Genomic DNA, 24,826 nt, shown 5'->3' with positions numbered 1-24,826 from the left:
TATGAATATTACTGGAGTTTGATCTTCCCCTTGAAGATGATCACTTGGTGATCGAAACACGTGTCGAGGTGTTAAAATAACTGTTTGGTGTTGGGAAAAAACTCCAGTAATATTAACCTCCCGTAGAAGTCCATTATTTATTATTCTTCGCAAATCCAGTAATATTGCTTGACTAGTTGTTTACTTGATAGGAAGAAGTAAAACATATTTGGTGAAAAATCTGCCATAACAAAAATGAAACGATTTTTTTTCTCATTGAGAGGAAGCGGATCTATAAGATCAGATATTACTTGGGTACTCATTTGACCAAATGGTAGTTTTTGCTCAGGCTTTTGAGACTTGCAGACTTGACAATTCCTAATATATTTTGCAATATCAACGTTCAGTTTGGGCCAGTAACATAAGGATGCAATTCGATTTTTTGAGTTGAAATACCCAAGGTGTCCTGAAGTTGGAGCATCATGGCATTTCTTGAAACTACTTTTCAAAGAGATTTAGATACACATAATTTCCAGTCAGAATCAGAAGATGAAGTCGACTTTAAAAGTTTGTACACACCACTTAAGATATTTGTCAGGCATCGAACGGATTTTCTCTGGAAGTTTTTCATACCATCGGTCATAATAATCTTCCTTAACCTTATAAGGCAACGGGTACTACGTTAAATTCACTTTACGATGAATTATTTCAAAATCGAAACTTTGTAATTTGAGTGACCACCTAGGTAAGCGACCTGAAGGATTTTGAAGTTTATGGAGTCGCACAAGCGAAAAGTGGTCCGTAACGATCTTCAATTCAACTCCGTCAACATAACAATTCAGTTCTGTGGTTGAAAATTTTGATTTTTCAGAAGTCAAGGTTCTGCTGACTTGAGCAATCTCATATTCTCCGGCATCAAAATTCTGTGTCAAAACGCAACCTATTTCTACCTGTGAAGCGTCACACTGCAAAATGAATTCCTTGGACAAATACTGAAAACTCAGTATGGGAGTAGAAATCAGCATCTCTTCAATTCTCATGATAGCGCAATCGGCTTCATCAGACCAGACTAATTTTTTTCGTGTTTGCGGGTTAGCTAACTAATGGGCGGGCGATACTATAGAAGCAAAATTTGGAATAAACTGCCTATACTAACTAATCATTCCAATAAAACGTCGAACTTCTTTGACTGGATATTCCAAAAATCTCAACTCACTATTCACCTCAGTCTCAAAAAAATAAATAGAAAGCTTCATCAATATCTGTAAATAAATATACTCCCAATTATCAGACAACAATGATTTCTCAAAATTAACAATATTACATTCACTAAAACTTCTCAACTCAGATTTTGGAATGAAGCTGTTTGCTTTTTGAATCCATCTTATCCCAAAAATACTGACTATGGTCAGAAATATCATCATTGAGAACACAGCATGAGCTATCATTGCTCTTGTACGTAATTTTAGGTGTGTATTTTAAAAACCATATATTTTATGTGCCATGAGATTGACTGTATACATGTAATCGGGTGTAAACCTGTTTGGAATGCAGTTTGAATAAAATCTATCTATCTATCTAAAATTCATAAAAATTTGGTTAATTATAGCCAACGTTAGATTTGTATCAAAAATCAAGAAACTCATAATTCTTATCAGAAAACATTGGCACATTCATATGAAGATGTGTAACAATTTTAAACAATAATTTCAGATTTCGAACTTTGGTTTAGCCAGGCTGGTAAGAATTGGTCCAATGGAAAGATTAACTCCGAACGTTTCATCCATAACTGCGATGGGCATCTTCAGCGGTGGTTGGCAGCAATGCGTTGCGAACTTCTTGTTAATAGAATCATTAACGAGTCAAGAGCGCAAAATTTTTCACGCTTCACAGTTAAAAATATATAAATTACCGATATCAGCTCCTGATGCATTATTTACTTGCTCAGAGCTTGATGGTAAAGATGTACAGAAGCAAATATGAGGATTATCCATTTGAGGACTAGCGTTGCCATGACTTTAGTCATATTTCGATTTGTTTGAAGGTTCCCTATTGCGGTGGTACCTTACTGTCGTATGAAGGATTGCCTTCCCTTAGGTTGTGCCGCTCAACTTAATATTCCGCGACATCTGGGCGGGTTTTTATAACCTTGCAAAAATCATGTATCGGATGAAAACATAAATAAAATATTTCGAATTTCGCATTGTACTGTATTGGAATATTCTGGCACAATCAGTGCTGCTAGTGAAGCTGCACCGGATCTCCACCGATTCCATAGATCCCCCTCGTTTCAGTATCAGTTGGGAAGCGGCCCTACTCCTGCCCGGGGCCAGTCTTCTTCTAGGAAACCACAAATAACAAAATTATATTTAAATTATTTCAATAAAAAACATTTAAAGTTGATTTATTGATTTCCAAAAAATAGTCAATAAGGTCAGCATATAGTTGAGCGATACTTTTTACGATGTAAATAGCCAATCTTATGGTAGAAATTTTTTGTCTGGATTCTTAGCCAATCTGAACTGGTGATTTTCGCCAACAACATTTTTAGGTAGAATTCTGTGAAGAAATATGAAAATAAGAGCAAGAAGATTCTAATAAAAATAGGAATAAAACTTTCTTACTTAGGATGCAAAAAAAGGGAACTAAAATAAGTCATTCTCACCTCTTGTCCACGAGTTTCTGAACATAAATGGGTATGACTCCTATTACACAGCCATAGTGATTGACTCAAACAGCTAGTTAGCAATAAACAAATACAGTTGAGGCGTTGCACAAATGTACTTTGCTAACAACTCAAAATGGCGTATGCCAGGGCAAAAATATTAAACCACTTCACTCGACTAGAGGAAATGATGGTATATCTCATATGGGGTGAACCGATTTTTTGTTTCTATGGAATTTGAAAAGACATTTCAACAAGAAATAGTTGATTCGTAGTGCCCTCTCATAGAAAATAGCAGTAAATAATAGATTGAGAAATGTAGAAACTATTTTTGAATGCATCAACCAACTGTTAGTGTGGTTGGTCAAAGTATAAACCATTACAACTTCAATGGGGTGAGTTGTTATGTTCACAGTTATGAATTAGTTAACTTTTTTGCGAAACTAACACTTGTCATTGCCTAGCTTAGTCTTACTAGAGTAGAGTTGAGCTAGTCTGGGAAATCACGGAACCTATAACGTTAAGCCAAACCCTGTATCTGAGGGTTGCTTGCACGAAGGTGAGGAAGGAATTGTTGCTGCCGTGGACAAAACTGGTTATTCGGGGCGAATAACACAGAGTTATTCTAATAATGGTTTTACAGCTGGGATTTTAAGCTCGAATTATACCTTATTCCGTAGCAACCACGAATAGTACGATGGTATGGAGCCCCCACAACTTTTGTGTTGACCCCCTTTCCAAATCTGTTTCCATTGTTTGGGGTACTAAAAGAAATTTCTAATGCTGGATGATCAATTACTACCGTCAGGTACCTTCAGAATCCAGTCTCGTCATGTCCTAGGTGAAGGCGGGTAAGTGCGGTGGCAAATTAAAGTACAATATTTTGATTCAAAAACACTGGCTTTGGCTCGTTTCATTTCACTAACGGAAAATAGTGTTTATACATTGAAATTATTAAGAAAAATGAAAAAGAGAAGTAAATATAGAAAACACTCCATACAATCTACAGAAATAGTGTTTTTCCGAGCTTGAAAATTCCCTTATTGTGAACTACAACATCCCATTCTTTATCAACAATTAAACCGGTGCTTCTATGGCATGAATCGGATGAGAATTGCGATGAAAATGAAACAGGTTTTGAAGTTAAAACAATGCCTAATTTACTTCAACGGACACGTCTGATAATCCTGGGTTTGGACTGTCTCCTAAGTTTCCTACGACCCGTCATCATAATGTGCATTTCTCAGTCAACCTAAAAAGAAGTTCTGTTGTGACCTGACAAGGTCGTGTTTGAATTTTCTATAATTGGCTTTAATGAAAGCCAAAGACTTTTTTGGTCCTTGTACACTATGAAGTATCAGGATTTTCTAACAAAAATCCTAACACTTCGAAATCGTAAAATCTAATATTTATTTTATTCTCTTCGTATACAAGACTAATACTTCGTCGAAAAATTCTTCTATATTTATAATATGAATTTTTTATATTCTACTTCTGTGTACCACCTAAATTGTGCTCCCACCATAGCCTATCACACTCTTTTTGAGCCACGATTTCTCGGCGAAAGCAGAAGTTGCAGGCTTATTACCTCTTGGATCACACTTTTCCGTCGATATTTTTTCCAGAATATATCGTCCTAATTTCATATAGGATATATGGTACTTGTTCATGATACGAAAAGTTCGTAGGGATTTGCGACCGCGTAACACACCGGCGGAAAACCAACGCACTGCGGACCAGCGCGTGCGAAGCGAATCCAATCACGAAATACACGCAGTGACAAATACACCCGAGATGCATCGAATTTCTGGTATGAGTATTTGAACCCTTTACCTAAGTTGAGTTATTTTGTAAGAAAAACTCGACCTGCGACACTCTTGAAAACAAGATTGAACGATTTACCGAATTTACCGAAAATGTATTCTCCATTTCATCCCCATAAATGTTTGAGACATTCTCCATTCACTTCCTAACAATAATGAAGTTGATTCACAAATATATTTCTTACATTATAGAACGTTTCTGGGGTGCTTTCTTTATTCTTGAATGAATCCCCACAAAAAATCTGAAGGAGTCATATCAAATCAGATATGGCCATTCAAAATGGCGCAACCGCAGTTCATTTCAAAACTCTTGAATAGAAAAAGAGGTGCTTGCAGACTCTTCTATCCAACGCCAATTGTTCAAAATTCGATAAGGTCTTAAGAAAACTGTTAATATTGGAAAGTAGATGCGATTTGATAACTGATAATTATCGAATGAAAAATTAACATTGAAATTTTCATTCAATCACTTTATATTATTTATATTTAGCTTATGGTAAGGGACGCCTTCAGTTCAGTTTCTACTGAACTAGTATGCTACTAAAAAATAAAAAGCATTTTCACCTTAAACTGGATAGCAAATTTTCAAATTGATGCAAGATAGGTAACTGGTCAATAATGCATGATGAATCGGAGGTATGAAGTATTAATTTGATCAAAACATATGTTTGATACGTTCAGTTTCAATTTGAAACAACTTCAAAATAACTTGAATGTTTCTTATTGTGATTCGACTTAAAGTCTCTCTTGGGTAGTTTTGCCTAAAAAAAATTATGTTTTAATTGACATATAAAAGCAAAAATATAAAAATAAATTCAACATTGTTCTGTTATAAAATATTAATATGAAATGAATAAAATGGCTTTTAAGATCAAAAGTAGTCGTTTTTTTAAATCACTTCCTCATTTATTTTCGTTTCAGGTAGCTCATATGACGAAAAGTGAAATGGAATATACAGATTGGTCTTTGATGGGACCAGCAATGTTGATTTGTAATCAATATTTTAACACATTTATAGATGAATACTATATTTTGTGGTTATGTATGGTAAGTTTCATGTGTAATTTCCTTTTATGTATTCGTTAAGAATTATTTGAAACATCATACTGCTATACTTCTTTCACAAATTCAAAGAAAATCTTTATAGTGCTGATATATTCAATTTTCAATCATGAAACTTTGATAAAGTTGCAGTGTATGTGGGCCAATCTTGGATTTAAATATCTTTAGATTATATGCATCTGGACAAGAATTTCTGGAAGTTCATTCCGCAAGGACGCAGTTCTCCAAATGAAAAAGTTCTTAGAACATGTAGGTCGAAGCAAACATATACTGCTTTTGACTGAATCTAGCGGGATAAGTCAGTAGAATATTTCCCTTGAAAATTCTTAACAGCCTCAGGAACATTATATTCGGGATATATGTAAAATATTCCAAATAAGGTCCAATTTGAACTCAATAAATAAAGCATTGAAAGTTGCTAAACTGTGTAAAATTTTCAAGTTCAAAGCAATGTTCCAAGTGTTTAGGAAGATGCCTTTGCTACTATGACATACTGTTATTATAATTTGAGCTTTATAAAGCATTGAAAGTTGCTGAGGTGTGTTAAACTGTCTAGTTCGAAGCAGTGTTCCAAATTTCTGAGACACTGCTTTTGCTATTATAACATATTGGTCACATTCACTTTCTTAGAGGGGACTGATGCAAGAGTTTTCTGTAGAGTTCAGTTTCCCTAAGTAAAAATTTCCTACATCAATGGCTGTTTGTAAGAAATGGTCTTTGATAAAATTGGATAGCCATGAACAAAAATAATCTGACAAGCCATAATATCGAAGTTTAATTAGTAGATAGTAGCTTAAGACCAGCATTCTGAATATTCAAGAAATGGAGTTAAAGTGTATGGTAGTTTTTCCTCTGGCCTAGTTGACTAATGTTTAGAAAGTGAAGAAACTAATCAGCCTATTAAATATTTCATCCCATCTACTTTTCAGACATTTGCATTGATTCAATCGTTGAATCAGTTTGGCTCAAAATAACAGTCGCCAACTTCTTGTTTATATTGGCCATCCAGTTCAAACCAAAATCAATACTATGAACTTTCACGGCTGGAGATGACGATGTGACCGTGATCTGCATTTTATGCCTGACGTTTCACCTACTACTGCGGTAGACATTATCAAAGGCAATATGGGAGTGGTCACAGTGTCCGAGTTGGTGCTCAGGCACTGCGACCGTTGATGCGTTCGGAACAACGAGAACAACAACTTGAGCATTGCGACCGTTACCACATCGCCTTTGATAATGACTATCGCAATTATAGACGAACCCGGAAAACAGCTTTCACACAAAAATCGAGATGTTCCATGATCAATGTAATCGATTAGGGTATTTTTACATAAAAGCCTATTCATTTTTCATCTCAATGATAGTAGGTCTGTATTGTTGGCTCATTGTGAAATTTCAAGACATTCCCACCAAACAACATCAAGAATAGAATAACTTTTCGGGAATGACTTCGTCTGAAATAAGATAAGTGTCAACAAAACGTACCTAGTGATATATAAGAAGCTGTATTCACGAATTGTTTTCTGAAAATAAACTCCAGTGACAGTAGCCGGTCGGTTGAGGTGAGTGGTTTGCTTTACTCAGTCAATCGACCGCTGTGTGAACCGGAGGTTCGAGCCGCAAGGCCGGGCGATCAATTTTCACTTCCTATCGTTCAACCCTTGTTAGGAATCACACGTTGTTAAAAGGTAAGACCTCGTTATTCCTTAGCTCCCACAAGTTTCGACTTTTGAGAGTTGTCGTTCGTAGGGGGGCGACAGCTGGTTAACGGAAAAACATTTGAAAACAGTTTTTTTTTAGGAATCAATCAATCCAATTTTCAGTTGCGAGCAGACATTAACAGTAATCTGACCATATTTTCAGGTTTAAGGTGTTCATCCAGATCGAGAGTTAATTTTTGGCTTGCTTTATTGTGTCTGTAGCATTGAACTACAGCGAGGAATGGAGTGTCTTGACGGTTACAGTATTGGCTTTTGTCAGTGTCTACTTTGTCTATTGCTAGTATATCTGTATAACAAAATAATAACTTCGAAATGATATCTCGAAATATTTTCTCTCCCAGTGTTCCTACACAGTAGGATCTGGTAAATGCCTGTCGGACAACAACTAATTTCCCGGCTAATACCATGATGGACCTTGAATAATATCCGACAGACATTCTGCCAACCTGTCTGGGTTAAGCAATAGTTCATCTCGCCATGCTTTCTACCTACCCAGCTCCCTAGGTTGCATAAGCAATAGTTTGGCTTTCAGTCGCCTTTGCGTTTACGTTTAAATTTCCGATTTTGTATAGATAGAGTTTCTCTGCAAGCAATAGCTCGATGAAATCGCCCCCGCTAGAGCAAGAACCGCATCTCTACACATCTTTCTGTATGCACAGCATGTTCTTGAAAATTGAATTCTCCAGATTGTGGCTACATATACAATCACAAACTTACTGTTTCAGAGTGTTCTTGTATCAGTTTTTCGGTTTTTGGCATGAGTCTATAAAGTGTGGTAGTCGAGGTCCCACTTGCAGCACTCGATTCAATATGGATAATTACAAACTGGTTGATCTTTTCAATCAAATCAAATCAAAGCATGCTTTATTATCTGAAGAATAGAATTCTTATTGACAAAGCTCCTAAATATAATAGTACATAAATCCTAACTGCTTAAAATGAGCAGAAAGTCATGATAATTAAATGAAATTAAAATTATGCAAACCAATATGGATTGTCGGATGTTAAAAGTGGATGTACTTAATGTATATATACAGTCATGTTTCTATAAAATATTTTCACAACAATACAGTAGAATAGAAATAAAAACAGTTTTCCCTAATTTATTCTATATTAATTGGTTATAAATACAAAACAGGAAAGAATTGTCAGATGATGAAAACATTAAAATAATATATATACACATATACATACACATACACATATATACACACATATACGCACACACACACAGATATATATACATATACACACATATACACGTACATAGACCCATGTACACACATATAATAATTTTATAAAATGTTTGATTTCTTAATACAGTTAATATGTACATACATATATAGTCATACATACACACCTACCTTTAAAACTATTTAGTGAGAGACATAGATACGACATATTTTGTACTGCTGTCACAACTATTCAAAATTTTGTTCAAAAAATTCCCTCAAATCATAAAACGGTCTTGTTATTAAAAAATTTTTTACAGCCCTTCTGAATTTCGGAGTGCTATGAATATTTTTAATTTGCTTCGGTAGATGGTTGAACATTTTCGTACCATTGTAAACAATTGAATTTTGGTATTGGGTAGTTCTGGGGACTGATAAAGGTATATATTGGCCATTTGCCCTAGTATTACGTGCAGTGTCAGATTTTAATAAATGTAGTTTATGCTTATGAACTAAACTAGTTGATTCTAGCACGAATATTGATGTTAACGTGAGTATCCTCTGAGATGTAAATAAGGGTTTACATGAAGTTTGGTGATTAATATGGCATAAGTATCTCAGTGCTCTCTTTTGTAGCTTAAAGATCATTGAGAACAACGCTTGCGAGCAGGCTCCCCAAAATGCTATCCCATATCTGATGTGAGATTCCAGGAGAGCAAAGTAGGCTTTTCTAGCAATAAGATAACCGATGTCATTTCTAATAACTCTGATAGCATATCACCCAGATGACAATTTCTCTGCCATTGCCATAATATGCTCATCAAACTTTAAATTATGGTCCAATACAACACCTAAGAATCTGTAATTATCAGATTTCATAAGTGTATCATTATCTAGTTGTATTTTGTCGATGTCCCATTTAAATGATAACACTTTAGTTTTCTTAGAGTTGAAGACCATTTGATTGGCATCGCACCACCTTTTTATTTCAGTTACATCTAAGGAGATCAATTGGCCGAGAATATTCTTATCTTTAGTGTGCCACTCTATAGTTGCATCATCTGCAAATAAAGTGAACCTACCACTAATATTCAAGTTCGTGAGATCATTCACATATAGCAAAAATAATATGGGCCCCAAGACAGAACCTTGTGAAACTCCGCTGGTCAATTTTTTTTTCCTCAGATACTGCACCCGAAACTTTCACATATTGTTCCCGGTCTTGCAAGTAAGATGTCATCCATTTATGAGATATGCCTCTGATGCCATAGTACTCAAGCTTCTGCAACAGTATTCCATGATTCACACAATCAAAAGCTTTGGATAAGTCACAGAACACCGCCGCGGTCGCTTCTTGATTATTAAGATTAGTGTACACATTTTCTAAAAAATTATAGATAGCGTCATTTGTACTTTTGTTGGTTTGGAAACCGTATTGGTTACCATTTAGTATTTTATGTTTAATGACAAATGACATGAGTCTCTTCTTTACTAATTTTTCTATGATTTTTGCAATAGTAGATAGAAGGGATATTGGTCTGTAATTTGATGGATCCTCCCTATCCCCTCCTTTGTAAATTAGGATCACCATGGCTGATTTAAGTATTGTTGGAAATGTTCCCGAGACAAACGATTCATTTATTATATCAGTAAGCGCGTCAATAGCTGCCGGGGGCAATTTTTCCAGCATATTTATAGACAAACCATCAGCTCCAGATGCCTTTTTGTTCTTAATGTCCTTCATAGCACTCTTTATTTCATCTGGGTCTGTTGGAAATAAAAAGAAGTTTTCGTCAATTCTTACATTCTCAAGATATTGCATTGGATTAATATGAATGTTAGTGGAAATGTCATTAGTAAGTTTAGTTGCGATAGAGCAATAGTAATCGTTGAAACAGTCAGGTTTCAAATTGATTTCATCGATTTGATTTTTGCTCTTTCCACGGATTTCGTTTATAATAATCCAGCTCTCCTTTGCTATATTGGAGGCAGTATTAATCCTGATATGATAATATGAAAGCTTAGCCTGTTTTATGACACTTTTGTATACACTTCGGTACCTATTGCAATAATTTTGTAGGTGTTCCTCTTTATTAAACTTTTTAATGCAGTTCAATGAGCGCATATTTTTGGCTGATATTTTGATGCCCTTCGTTATCCAAGGTTTCCTTACCTTTTTTCGGATTCTGGTGATAGGGAAAGCACTTTCAAAAATATTACTGAGTGTATTCAAATATGTGTTCATATGTATGATTCTGTTCCAGTTGACCTGATCACAGGCCTTTTGAAATTTGCAATAGTTGTTTTTAGAAAATATACGCCCAAGTATATTATGTTTTTTAGAAATGCCTTTACCAGGGAAGCTGAGTGTACTGAGAACGGCTTCATGATCTGAGAGATTTGCTGACAAAACTGAACAGGTTACCTTAGACTCATCCAAATTAGAACAGAAATAGTCTATTATAGTAGATGTACTCCGGTAAATATGTGTTGCGGATTGCACGTGCATGGTTAAGTTTAAGGAGTCTAATAACTGTTCTAGAAGCTGACAGGAACGATTTGATTTGTCTTCAAAATTTATATTCAAATCGCCTGCTAGGACAATATTCGAATTCATTGGAAGATGTGTCAGCAGTATTTTTTGGAGCTTTTCCAATTCCTTTTCTGCTTCAGTTAATAGCATTTGATTGATTCTTTCTGTCACCATGACAGCGATTTCGTCCGCAAATCCTGTCTGGTGTTGGAGTCATAGAACACCATAAGATATTCCATAATATTGAATGCCAAGTACGAAACTCTGTGGCACCCCACTATTGACATCGAGTGACTGTTGTCTTATCTACCGCTAACTAGAATGTCTGCCGCTGAGATAACTATGAATTTTGCACGGTATCGTTGTAAATCATTCCTTGATAAAAATAACGGGTTCGGAAAACTAAATTCAACCAGTGTTAGGGGGGTACATTGGCTGCTGCATCCCAAGCCCCCATGTATTTGATTTTCACCATAGGACGCAACAGCAGCAGCTTAGTTGTCGACAGATTTCTGAATAATTACCGTCAATACTGAAGCAACGAGGTCAGTAGTGATAGCCGACATTTCCAAAAGAAGCAGTTTGAAGAAGTTATCAGAAGTACCCGTTCTGGAAACAGCCACTGACTGTTTATTATTATTATTATGAAGTGAGATTTAGACTTAGAAATTGCGAAATATAAACTAAGGTATTAGTAGCCAACATCGTCGATAAGTTCATTTTGGGACTAGACATCATGTCCCCCTACGGATTCGTGGTGGACATAAGGAACAAACTGTTGGAAATGAGGAAATTCTGCTTGGTGTGTTCTCTCAGCCTTATGACAGCGCCAAGGTGGTTATACTGGTATATTCTAGAATATCTCCCAACACCGAGAAAATCATTCAAGTGGAAATTGCTGGACCCGGCGACTTGGGCATAGCACTGATATATCAATCCAACGGCTCTAAAGTAGAAATTTTCGTGTTCAGATCTCTCGTAAATGGTAACATCAGACGATTCCAGTAAGAATAATCAATCCTAATGATCAGGGTGACTCTCGAAAAGAGCAAGTAATAGACACCTGTGAATCGATTGTGAAAATTGCTAGAATAAAGGAAGAACTTTTCAGTGTGTTCATCTGTGTTCAACTCATCGACTCATTCAGGAAGACGTGGATCTATCTATCTGAAGAAGAACTATGCAAGGCCACCCGATTCCTATACGAAGAGAATAATATGTTTGTGAAGGGCAAAATCATTGAACAAATGGATTTAGTTCAACATCGGATCGATACTGGCGATGCCAAGCTCATACGCCAACCAATGAGACGACTTCTTTCGCAAAGCAGGACGATTTATCCATCGTTAAGGACGTGTTGGAGGAAAGAGTAGTCGAGGAATTAAACAGCCTGGGCGTCACCTGGGCTGCAGAGTGCTCATTTGCAGATCAATCCCAAGAAGTGCTGCTTCTTCTAGGAAAGAGTAAATTTCTTGGAACACGCTGCGTCCTCAAAAGTAATTAAAACATAAAAAAAATCAAGGCAGTGCAAGAATGGCCAACACGGATGCATCCCAACATGAAATTGGACCAGTACTTTCTCAGCCACAAAGAAAAGAAGAAGTCGTCATTAGCTATTTATCTAAGTCCCTGGGAACACCCGAAAGAAATTACTGCGTTACGAGAAAAGAGGGAACCCGCTGCTTCGGGTTCCGTCTGACCCAGAGAGTAGCAACCTGTTAGGGTCCCTTGTCCAGGGATACGGACAGAAGATGTGGGGAATCACCTGGTCATGGTATGGTACGGTCATTAACATCCTCCTTCATGACGAGGCAAGATATCGTGGCGCAGAAGGAGGATCCGGTCTTGAATACTGTACGATAATGGATTGCAAGAGACTTCCAAGCACGGCAAGCAGGAAAAGGGTTACTGGCTCCAATGGGACCTTATGTGTATTCGAGATGAACTACTCACTCGGATGGAAGTTACTAGAACTCTAGCGAGAGTGCGTGAGGGGTACTTTTGGGTCAGTTGCTGACGAGACGTGGAAGAGTGGTGTGAGTGCTGTGAACTGTGCTCTTCCAGAAAGTGTCTGAAGATAAGGCAAAGAGGAAGGTTGAAGGAGTACATTACAGTAGGTGCATTTAGAAAGAACCTCGCAGTTGAAATTTTAGGACCACTTCCTATGAGCATATTCGGTAACAAGTATCTTATGAAGAAGTAGCGTTACCCTACCAATAGGCCAGAACGGTGGCAGAAGCTCTGTTGTAGAACGTAATTTCCAGACACAGAGTAACCCAGAAGTTACACTTGAATCAGGGCCGCAACTTCGAATCGGATTTATGGAAGAAAATGATGACTTTGTTGGGAATGAAGAAGACAAGAAGAACCGCTCTTCAACCACGGTCTGATGGAATGATCGAGAGGCATAAATGCACCATAAATAACTGCGTCTGCCAAAGAGACTGGGATAAATTGGTTCCGATAGGATACACACCATCCATGTTGTTAACTGGTCAAGAACGGAAGCTTCCGATAGACGTAATGTGCAGCAGCCCACCTGATGAATCTCAAGAGGTACCCCTTTCAAGGAGAGACTGTACATTGTACACAAATTTGCCAGATCCAAATTGAAGCTTTCCAGCGAAAGGATGAAGATAATATTTGATAAAAAATCGCTGCCAGTGGGCTTTAAGGAGGGCGATGCAGTGTGGATCCATCAAACAGAACGTCGGAAGGGTTTTTGTCTCAGATTGTAGAGACCATGGCAAGGACCTTACTTGATAACCAAAAAGATAAACGATATGGTGTACAGAATTCTATTGTCACCCAGAAGAAAGTCTTGATGTTCCCTAGAATGTTGTTTAGGGCGAACAAACTCAGGGAAAGGGGCAGTGTTGAAAATCATTCCATAAAAAAAACGCCGGTCGCCGCTGGTCGTCGTAAATCGATTACGACTTGGCCAAGATCACGCTCACCTCGATTTGCTAATCGCGATTGTTATAGATGCCGTGTCGCTTCGATATACTTCTAGCCAATTCTCTATCAGCTTAGAGAGACTTCGATTACCATATATAAACACTACCCATCGGCATATCCAGGAAGTCTAGTTGTCAGTGCGGTATGAAGTGATCCAATAAGGCGATAGACAATGGAAATCCAAACTAATGAAATGTAACATTATATAATTCATTCAGTTCCTTTTAGTCGTCCTTTTATTAAATATTCAAATAGCTTTCTCGCTTTATTCAAAAGACAAAGATAGAATGAAGTTGTTTCTTGTCCTTTGCTCAGCAGTACAAGCCTGGTTATTTTCCATCTTTCGGGAAATTCCGCTCTCGCAAGGGCTTTATTTATCACATCAAGAAACGTAATATGCATTTATTAAATTACTATCTAGATGAACTCTCTTATCTTGCCCCACAAAAAGATGCTGAGCCTGATGCAGTACCTCCTAGTATTCCCAAATTTTGCAGTTCTATTCTCTCGCCCTCTCTACCACATTTTTAATAAGTCTTTAAACATTGATCAGAGCGTTGTGATCAAGTCTTGAGCTGTTGTAGGTTTTGCCCTGTTCATGGTTTAGGTAAGCTTCTTGTTGTCGAGTTTCCTCAAGTTCCATCTAGCCAGCTAACTCCATCTGTTTGTTTTCAAAGGTTTCTCGATTTGGAACTCATATTTGTCATATATAATTGCCATATATGAGTTCGCGTGGGTGAAATGAAATGGAAGATACAAATCAACGTACTAGTGGCTAATGACTTATAAGACGTAGATCATATCATTACTTCCAAAAAACTTCATAAACATATAGAAATAAGGGATCTCCTAGTTATATACACTAACGGTTAAGTTAGAGGAAAACTTTTACAGACCAAAAAAATCAACAGCTCTAAAAACGTCAATTTCGGAATCTTTCATATTGAAAGTATGTGGAATAGCTTGAAATTCAACATAAATAACATCAAAAATGTAAATTAACGTGAAAAAAAGAATATTACTGTTACCAACACATCCATATAAGTAGAATTTACTTGTGTGAATTCATAAGAAATAGTATTGTTATAAATTTGTAGAATCTCATAATAAAATATATTTTTTCCGTTAACCAGCTATTGCACCCCTACTAACGACAACAGTAGTCGAAACTTGTGCAAGCTAAGGACTAACGAGGTCTTACCTTTTAACGTGTGATTCCTAACACATAATGTTCAATATATTTGGAAAATTAGATTTAGCACTAGCATTTACATATCTTAACCTCAATTTCCTGCTATGAACATAAAAGGTCAAGTATATTAACACGCCCTTTTCTATTTATTTTGGCCAACTTTCTATGAAATATGTAAAGATGAAAAGTAGTGACCTGCCTTTTACTAGTATTTTATATTTTAATGAAGAAGTTTATGTGAAGTAGATTTGAAATTTGTGAAAGATGAAAAACTTGTGCAGTTAGATTAATAAGCGTTACAAAAATAAACGATGAGAATTGTATTATTGAAATATTCAAGTAACACTTGAATTCAACTTATTATGCACTGTTTGGAACCCTTGGTGTAGTAATGAATATTACTGGAGTTTTTTCTCAACACCAAATCGTTATTTTCAACACCTCGACACGTGTTTCGATCACCAAGTGATCACATTCAAAGAGGAAGATTAAAACCTCTTTGAAGATGATCACTTAGTGATCGAAACTCGTGTCGAGGTGTTAAAAATAACGATTTGGTGTTGGGAAAAAACTCCAGTAATATTCACTTGAATACAATATGGAATTTCATCAAGTAGTGGCCGATTCCATCACATATTGAGTTATTGAGTCTAACCAAGCAGACAATCATTGTCAAAATGATAAAGTTTTACTTAATGTTAATGTTTTTCATGTAAATGTTCAAGGCTTTTTAAATAATCTACTTTCAATTGAATTATTTTTAAACTCTCACAACATAGATGTCATGTGTATTTCAGAGCATTGGTTTGCAATTAATAATTTTAATAGTGAATATTTCACGAATTATAGAGTGATCACATCTTTTACTAGACAAAACCATATTCGCGGAGGAGCTCTCATACTCGCAAAAAAATCAAGCCATAAATTTGCTGAAATTTCATGTATTAAAAACCTATCTATTGAATGTCACATTGAACTGTGCGCGACTAGTCTTAAAATTGGAGATGTAAAAATTTGCATAATCTCAGTCTATAGACCCCCAGATGGTGATATTCATACTTTCATTAAGTGTCTGACCCAGGCAGTTGACACAGCCTATAATCGAGCTGATTGTTTGATCTTATGTGGAGATCTCAATATTGACTTTCTGAAACAGGATAAAAACACCAAACTTCTGACCGATATTTTTGAATGTTATAATTTTAATAATTTTTACTTGGGCCCTACTAGAATATTTACAAACAAAAATGATTACACTAGTTCGACATGCATTGACTATATGGTTACTACACTTCCTGTTGATGTTTGTTCGTGTAAAATAGTTCAACCCAATATAGCTGACCATTTGGGTCATTTATTATCGTTCACTATAGGCAGTGATCCCAATAAATTTAGGGAAATGGCTAATGCATCTATAAGTAAACGTCAGTTGCACCCTGAAAACATCAATGAATTCAGAACAAGACTAGGCTCAATTGATTGGACCTCACTATATTTCACTGATATGAATTGTGGATTTTCTTATTTTTCTGAACAAATCTCCTGGTGTTATGATGTTTCTTGTCCTTTTAAAAGAACTAGGCCTAGGGAAAATAAATCAAACTTATGGATCTCAAATGATTCAGTCAAAGAGAGCAAAGCCTTAAGAGATTTGTTTTGGTTAATTTCCACTAACTGTAATGTGGACCATCAAGCTATGCAATTGTATAAACAAAAAATTAAAGAACACAAATTAAATATAAAAAAAGAAAAAAGTCACTATTACGATTCAAAAATCAGGAAATCCAGTAACAAAACTAAACAAGTTTGGAAAATAATAAATAATGAATTGGGAAATAAAAAAAGGGCACTTGGAAACAAACCTATCACTCTAAAAAATGAATTAAAGGAGGAAATTAACAATCCACAAGAAATTTCAAATCTTTTCGTTGAACATTTTTCATCTTCTGCCGAATTGCTCATCTCAGAGCACTTTGGTCAAAATGTATTACTTCCCTGTACCTATTCGAAGAATATTGTTAGTCAGTATCCCTTCGATACATCCCCATTCACAAAGACCGAAATTCTAGTTACTCTGGAAACAATGGCAAATAAAAACTCCGCAGGTACTGATGGTATCTCAATAGTTACTGTGAAAAAAATTGTAGACCTTATAATCGAGCCACTATTGTTTTTGATGAATCAGTCATTTTTTGTAGGTTGTTTTCCAAATGTATTTAAAACGGCTCTCATATTTCCTCTATATAAAAAAGGCGACAAAACTGAGGTAGACAACTACAGACAGATATCTTTACTTTGTTCCCTCTCTAAACTGTTTGAGAAAGTTGTTAGTAACAGAATTTTGAATTACATGGATCAAAATAATCTTTTTAGTAATAACCAATATGGCTTCAGGAAGAACAAATCAATTGAATCAGCCTCATACCATTTATTAAATTTCATTTATACACAGGTTGATTCGAATAAACTAGTTGTAACACTTTTTTTCGATTTGTCAAAAGCATTTGATACCATTTCTTCCGAATTTCTTATAATTAAACTTGCAGGCCTAGGTTTCCCAAATAATCTATTGAACTGGGTGAAATCATATATGGAAAACCGTAGTCTAATAGTTAGCTGCAATGGAATTTTATCAAGTCCCAAAGATGTAAAACTAGGAGTGCCTCAAGGTTCTGTCCTGGGACCATTGTTGTTCCTCAATTTCATAAATGACCTGTCTGAATTCTTTTCTGATTGTCACATAACCATGTTTGCGGATGACACTGCAATTACTGTGGCCGACAAAAACGAAGTTGAGTTGTCAGACAAAATAAATAAAATAATAGATAAATAAATTCAGTGCTTGGTGTCAACGTAACAAACTTATTTTGAATAAATCTAAATCTGTTTCAATGAAATCATTTATTAGGAAAAATTTCAGCAGTGACTCTTCCACAATAAATGGTATTCGATCTTCCAGCGAAGTCTTGTTTTTAGGAACGTCTTTAGACGAAAATTTGACCTGGAGCGGTCATATTCAGAAGGTCTGCAACAAACTCAATTCCGCATATTACTCAATCAAACAATTGAAAAACACTCTAGATAATTTTGGATTGATGAATGTCTATTTTTCTATGGCTTATTCTCACATCAGCTTTAATATCATTTCTTGGGGATGTGCAAGGGAATTTCCACGAGTTTTTGTCGCTCAGAAAAGATTGCTGAGACTAATTTTTAATATAGATTTTCAAGATAGTTGTAGACCAATTTTCTTAAGAGAGGGCCTATTGACAGCACCTTCTTTATTTATCTTGAAGTGTGTCACTTTTGCCCGTAACAATATAACTGAATTTGTCACAAATGCAGATATACATGGTAGAGACACCCGTCATGGGAAACTGTTAAGAACCCCCTCACACAAAACGGCACACTTTAGATGCTCCCCACTATTTAATACAACAAACTGTTATAATAACTTGCTGGCATCTATTAGGAAAATCGAGTCAGATAAACTTTTTAAAATTGAGGTGAAGAAACTTCTCTTACAGAAGTGTTACTACAGTCTTGAGGAATTCTTGCACGACACTTTTGCATGACATTTTGAGAGTATTTGCTAGAGCTTCTCCGATTTTTTATATAATACTTCTATGTTGTGAAAGTTTGTGGACGTGAACCATATTTATTGTTTTTGTATTGTTCAACTTCTGTAGTTTTATTTTTGTTTTTTAATTATGACTTAGCACATGTACTCAATGTACCAAAGTGTCAAATAAATAAATAAATAAATAAATTGTTGCAGATATGGGTTTCCATCGACCTCATACGATACTGTCATCAGATCTGCGAAGAAATCTGTGATTATCTTCATATTGAATTATTTAGAATTCCATATCCCTCAGGAACATCAAAAATGTCTTCAGCTTCACCATTAGCTACTGAAACAAATGGTACGAATTATCGATTAAATAGATTACCAAAGTCTCGTAATAAAAGTAAACATTTCTGAATTGATTGTTTTGAGTTTATTGTTATAGGTATAGGCAGTTTTTTTTCTGTATGAGATGGTATAAAGGACTATACAAGGATGCCAACGGTATATAAATTGTACTAAATTCCTCTATGAGTTGATCAATAGTACTAGGTGTACATAGGCTAATAAAGAGACATTTCAATTATTTTATTACAAGAATTGAATATTTTCTTCCCATTAAATGTATAGAGGAATTTAAGATATTAATAGGCAGACTACTTACAGATGATTTAAAAATTTGGCGAATAACTCCTAAAATATAGAAAGTTGAAAATAGTTGTGATGAATTTGGTCATGAGCATAAAATTGAAATGGTAACATGTTAAAATTTATTATCAATACAAATGCATTGATTACTTGACATTATTTTGCCATCTTAATTTAGCTCTATCGTTTTTCTCCTTTTATATACAGTTAGGAATATCTTCTCCTCACTCATTACAATTATTTCAGGATGCATTAAATCTACTCTATAAACAAGCAAAATTGTATATTATATTTGTACTAACATTTCATATTGTATAGTATTGAGGAACAAAACACTACACGGAGTTCATGTTTGTCACTTGTTTTTTAAAAATGACATTTGTTTTTTATTTGATAATTGATTTGCTGAACTTGTTTCTGCTCAAGAGAAATCAAAAATGTTGTATTAAATATTGAAATGAGCCAAATTCCACAAAAAGAGCACAAGTTATAATAAATGAAATGTTTCGAAAGTTTTACTATCATTAATATCATGTTGATGTTTGGATATTTACAAAATTATTTGGTTGAATAGATTCCTCCAGGAAACAAGTTGTTTAATTTTTGTTAATTCTAGTAGATAAATATCCTTTATATAATAAAGGACTATCTTGAAAAGCATTTTTTCTTGTATTAATGCGGTAGTTTCTCCAATTCCTTCCCTTTCATTTCATTTCAAGTCACCCAATCATTCATCGGTTCAATTTGAGCAGATAAAATAGTTGAAAACTAAACATAATAATCTTTATTGGTTTCAAAGACCTAAAAGGCATAAAACAAGTCAAAAGAAATTTGAACATAGATTAGGCAAACAATACATGTACTTTAAAATGCTATAAGGAGCAAAGAGAGTTCACTACGAACTCGTCCATTGTATAATACGAGTTATCCAGTAAGTATGTTTTCAGCGTTTTTCTGAATCTGAAGTAAGATACCTCCTGATCGGTTTTTGTCAATAGGTGTCATCTTATTATTCTATTATGATAATAGAAAATTGAGGAATTATTTTTCATAAACAATATATTTATGTCGTCAGTACTACTTTCGTTAGGCACTGAAAAAAAAAATTCCAACTCGATATAGTCGATCATCCTATATTCTTCCAAATGACAAGTTATTATGCCGGGTATGATACAGTATTTTGGTATCTTTTTATCAATATTTATATCGGTTGTCCAGTTTATCATTTTTGTAAAAACCAACAATAAAAAGCATCCTCTAAAAGTTCAATTTTCGGTTTCTTCATAATTTTCCAGTGTTTACTCTTGTCTTCATTATCTAATTTGCAGGTGTACAACAAAATTGAATCGGTATACATCTTAATATCACTTATTGTGGGTGTACCTACACCATACTTTTATCAGCTAACTCACAACCGGTTTCTTTTTTTTTAACGCATCAATAATATTTATTTTGTCTTTTAGCAATAACACCCCTCTCCTACGCTTTGTCATTTTTAAGTCAAAGTGGAGTATCAATTGCTAACTAACTAAAAAATTAACGAAACGCTTAAGTATTTAACCGCTCGCGCATCATCGCGAAAAGCGCAGTAGGTCGTTGACCGTCCGTGCTGCGCGCGCGCATCAAATTTTTACTTGCAACCGCCACCATTAACACGTTCGATGCTCACTACACTTATAGGTGTAGAAGTAATTTCCAAAGAAGTGCCCCCTACACCTATAAGTGTACGGCTGTTAGCTAAATTTTTATTGGTTTCTGTATAGTGGGTTTTTCTGAAATAGTATTATTACGAAGAAAGACATGGTTATCGGGTCATTAAATTATAATACTTAGATGTGGATTTTTGTTTCGTTTATTTACTTGTAGGATATCTATCCTAGAATTAATTGATTAATTGTTCTTTTTTTAAGTTGAATTTTCGTACTGTCAGTTTTTTTTTCTAGTATGAGTTAAATTATCATATAATTGCTTATTTTTATAGCTTATTTTAGTTCAAATTAAATCGCTTATTAGTACACGAAATTATACGTAGTAAAGAGGGTAATGAACACGTTATTTCCTGAATATATATATATATATATATATATATATATATATATATATATATATATATATATATATGTAAACGGTCATTTGTCAGCCCGTAGAATATACGATGTGAACTCTGGTCAGCCCTCGGAAACGTCGGTCGTCCCGGTTTCGGGCTCACCAACGTTTCCCACTGTATATAGTGTTTTTTGGACATGTTATCATGTGAAATGACGTTTAGCAAATTTTCGGTTGGGCCGACCATTACACCATATACACATAGCTGATACACCACCTACTTTCACAAAACTTCGCCAGGAGGCGTGGCTGTGTAATTGTATACACCTGATGTGAATAGTGTCTTTGTGAGCCCAGGTTTATACGAACACTTTCAATGGATAGCATGTTGGTCAGCCCACAATCGGGCAACGCTGCACTTGCATTTCATGATTCTAACTAGATCGTCGTGGTGCAGAAATTCGATAATAGAAATGGAAAATTTTTTGAGAGATGTAGAATTTTATGAAAAAGTTCCTGTTTTGTATGTTTTTTGTACAAGCGTTCGTGTGCGTGCATCACCCTATATCTATACAAGCAATTTAGATCAGGAATTGTTTCGCATATAAAAGTTTTATCAGAGCTTCGTAACATATTCACTTGTAGAAAAATGCTTGATCTGAACTCATACTTTCCCACATTCGACTACTTACCCGAAATCAGCTTTTTCGGATAACGGTGTCGAGTACGGAAATGTACTGTTTCCGTTCTAGTTAGGATAATAATAATATACTTACTAACAGTGCGTTATTCCATTCAGCTTGTTGAAGCAATTTCAACCTCTGCACTATCTTAGATACAAAAATTTGAATATGTTATAAGTTGAAAATATCAATATAGTGTTCGGAATCACACGTTAAAATGTAAGACCTCATTTATCTATAGCTAGTGCAAGTTTCTACTTCTGAGGGTTGTCGTTCGTAGGGGTGCGACAGACATATTTTAAACCGTTTCCTGTTTGTATTTTCAAATGTAGATTTTCAAATTCTAATTATTTGGCATGGACGCCTCAACAGAAATCGCGTTGTGTAAATCAATTTCAGACATTAAGCAGGAAACTTCGGATTTGACTTTGAAATTGTAGATTTGAAAACCTGACTGCACAAAAATAATCGAAGTGTGACTGAGTAGAAATGAGTAGATGAAAAATGACATTTTTTTCACAAACGAAAAATCTAAAATGTGATGAATGATCTGGTAATGAATTTATTGAGAAATGAATAGTGAATATCCAGAATGTCTACAGTTTCAATAAATTCTATATAAAAATCCGCAGCAGCACTACGGATTTCCGATATATAATTTAGTTCAAAAATTAGGTAAAAATCGCACTAAGTATGTTTTCTATGACGAAACGAAATTCTGAGTGACTAGCATAAGGTAAGATATAATTTGTGAAACAGATATTAGTAATAAGTTTCAATTCTCTTTTTCTTAGCAATAGTTTTTTCGAAAACTCCCTTTCAGTTTTTGGAGGTATGATGTTGTTCAGGTTGAACATAATGAAGTGGAGATTAAACCAATGTTTTTTTTATTATGTTGACTGTTCATGACGATGAATACGTCATATCATCATCGATTATAACCTGCAGCAGACATTTCAATCAAAATAAAAAAGACTTGGAATATTTCAGCACAGAAAAAATTTGATCAGGTTGAATAAACATTTATTTGAATGGAGTATTATTCTTCAATTTGAGAACTGCTGACAAAAATTGTTCGGTAAACTAATAAACACGTAGTATGAAAAAATAACATAATTTCTAATGAAATGAAACTACAATATGGGTAAAAAAATATCAAATGAAAATTATTAATATTATTTCTTCTTTCTATAACAACAGTAAACGTATTCTTTGATTGCAGCCCAGTTTCTATTTTTTAATAATGATGAATATTTCTTTTCCTTATATTTTAGATACAAACAAGAACTAATTCAATTCTAGCACTTCTTTTTTTTTTCGGAGCGAAAAACTTTTTGACTATATTTCGTTTTGCTCCTTAGAGCAAGTTTGTTTTTGAGAAGGTTTTATTGTTTTCAAAACTGTGCGTGTCTGATGATCTGAAATGAGATCAGTGTGTTGAAAAACTCTATCAAGATATCAAACGGGTTGAAAATGGATCCAAAAATGAATGATAAAAATAAAAAATGGAAGGACGATACTGAAAAGTGATTTGACACATTTCCAACCTATACTCAGAGATACGGATGATTCCAAAACAGCTCAAAATATAAATAATTGATTGCATATAGGGAATTTTTTTCAAAAGGAACCACGTTCAATATCTCCATATATAAGAGAGTAATGTAAATTTCCCGAAACACCTAATTTTTGTGAAATAATATAAGGTATCGCTAAGACGCGTACACACTCCTCTTCAAAATATCAAACAAAATAACCCCATATATGCCATCTATCGGATAAGTGATTTTATCAGGAATTCAACGATGATTTTTCAAGGTTGATTTTTAATTTACTGTGAAGAAGGACCTTGAAGTATAAGTGAACGACTTTTTAGATTAATTGATACAATCTCTCACAAAAACGTATACAACAATTATTTCTATTGTCAAGTTCCTAACAGAAAACAACTTTTGTCGCGTTGAATTATATCTGTCGGATTTTTGGCAAAGTTTCTCACACAAAACACTTCAAAATACTTTCTAAAACTCACAGCCAAAAATGTTCCACTAAACAGTTTTATAAAAACGCGACACGTGTTTCGCCATACAATGGCTTCTTCGGGCGTATCTTTATCTACTATATTTTACAAATTTAATGCTTGGTATACCTAATTTTAAAATTTAAAGTACCTACATTTCAAGTACTTGAGTTTGTAATGGATTAAATGACCTGAGCTTATGTCCCAGTCCCCACATTTGAAAAATATTCAGGAACGGTTATTCAATTCTAATTGATCATTTAGTTAGTTACCCGAATTCTTGAATCTATTGATTGCTTGACATTTCAGAAGATTGAATTTCAAACTCTTTTCTCTTCTAAATATAACATGTCTTATTCATGACTGAACTCATGTACTTCTGCTAAAAGGTGGTTTGCAAATGTGAAATTGATCTTTCTATTCACAAAATTACATCTAAGCTTTTAATTCTTTGGAAAATAATCTTCCTGTTTGGCCATTATACAGTTTTGAGCAAGAGCCACAACTCAGCTGATATACTCCTGATCTATCCGATACCGAAGTTTTGTCTTTATTGTTTTTAATAAATGCACTTACACTATTATTCGGACTATTACTATTTCTGTGAGCTATGTTTACGCAGTCTTTCTTCAAAAAAATATTATTGGTTGGTTCAGCCAAAAATGACAATGTCTCATAACTGACGTTATCGCATCTTGAATTTGGGTAGATATGGTCCATGGCTTGCTTTTGTAGATTTTGTTTGATCAAACT

At 34.8% G+C, this 24,826-nt stretch overlaps 1 protein-coding gene across 5 annotated transcripts in view; it reads left to right on the top strand.

Moving 5' to 3' along the window:
* Positions 1-19,984, top strand: part of bbc (choline/ethanolaminephosphotransferase 1 bbc) — an 85,938-nt gene extending 65,954 nt beyond the window's left edge. For 4 of the 5 annotated variants that reach the window (XM_074177031.1, XM_074177036.1, XM_074177034.1 and 1 more), the window contains 2 exons: positions 5,389-5,514; positions 18,887-19,984. In XM_074177031.1, the coding sequence (XP_074033132.1) occupies positions 5,389-5,514; positions 18,887-19,093 (333 nt within the window). In that variant the 3' untranslated portion in view covers positions 19,094-19,984. The remainder of the gene's footprint in view (positions 1-5,388; positions 5,515-18,886) is intronic. The other variant, XM_074177032.1, reaches the window with a different exon arrangement.
* Positions 19,985-24,826: the final 4,842 nt, after the last annotated feature.

The sequence above is a fragment of the Leptinotarsa decemlineata genome, unplaced genomic scaffold, assembly GCF_025532065.1.
Source record: "Leptinotarsa decemlineata unplaced genomic scaffold, Ldec_3_MD MMD2_tig00002159_RagTag_RagTag, whole genome shotgun sequence".
Classification (NCBI taxonomy): domain Eukaryota; kingdom Metazoa; phylum Arthropoda; class Insecta; order Coleoptera; family Chrysomelidae; genus Leptinotarsa; species Leptinotarsa decemlineata.
The sequence above is the reverse complement of the archived record's forward strand: the minus strand, read 5'-3'. Positions and strand labels throughout refer to the sequence as shown.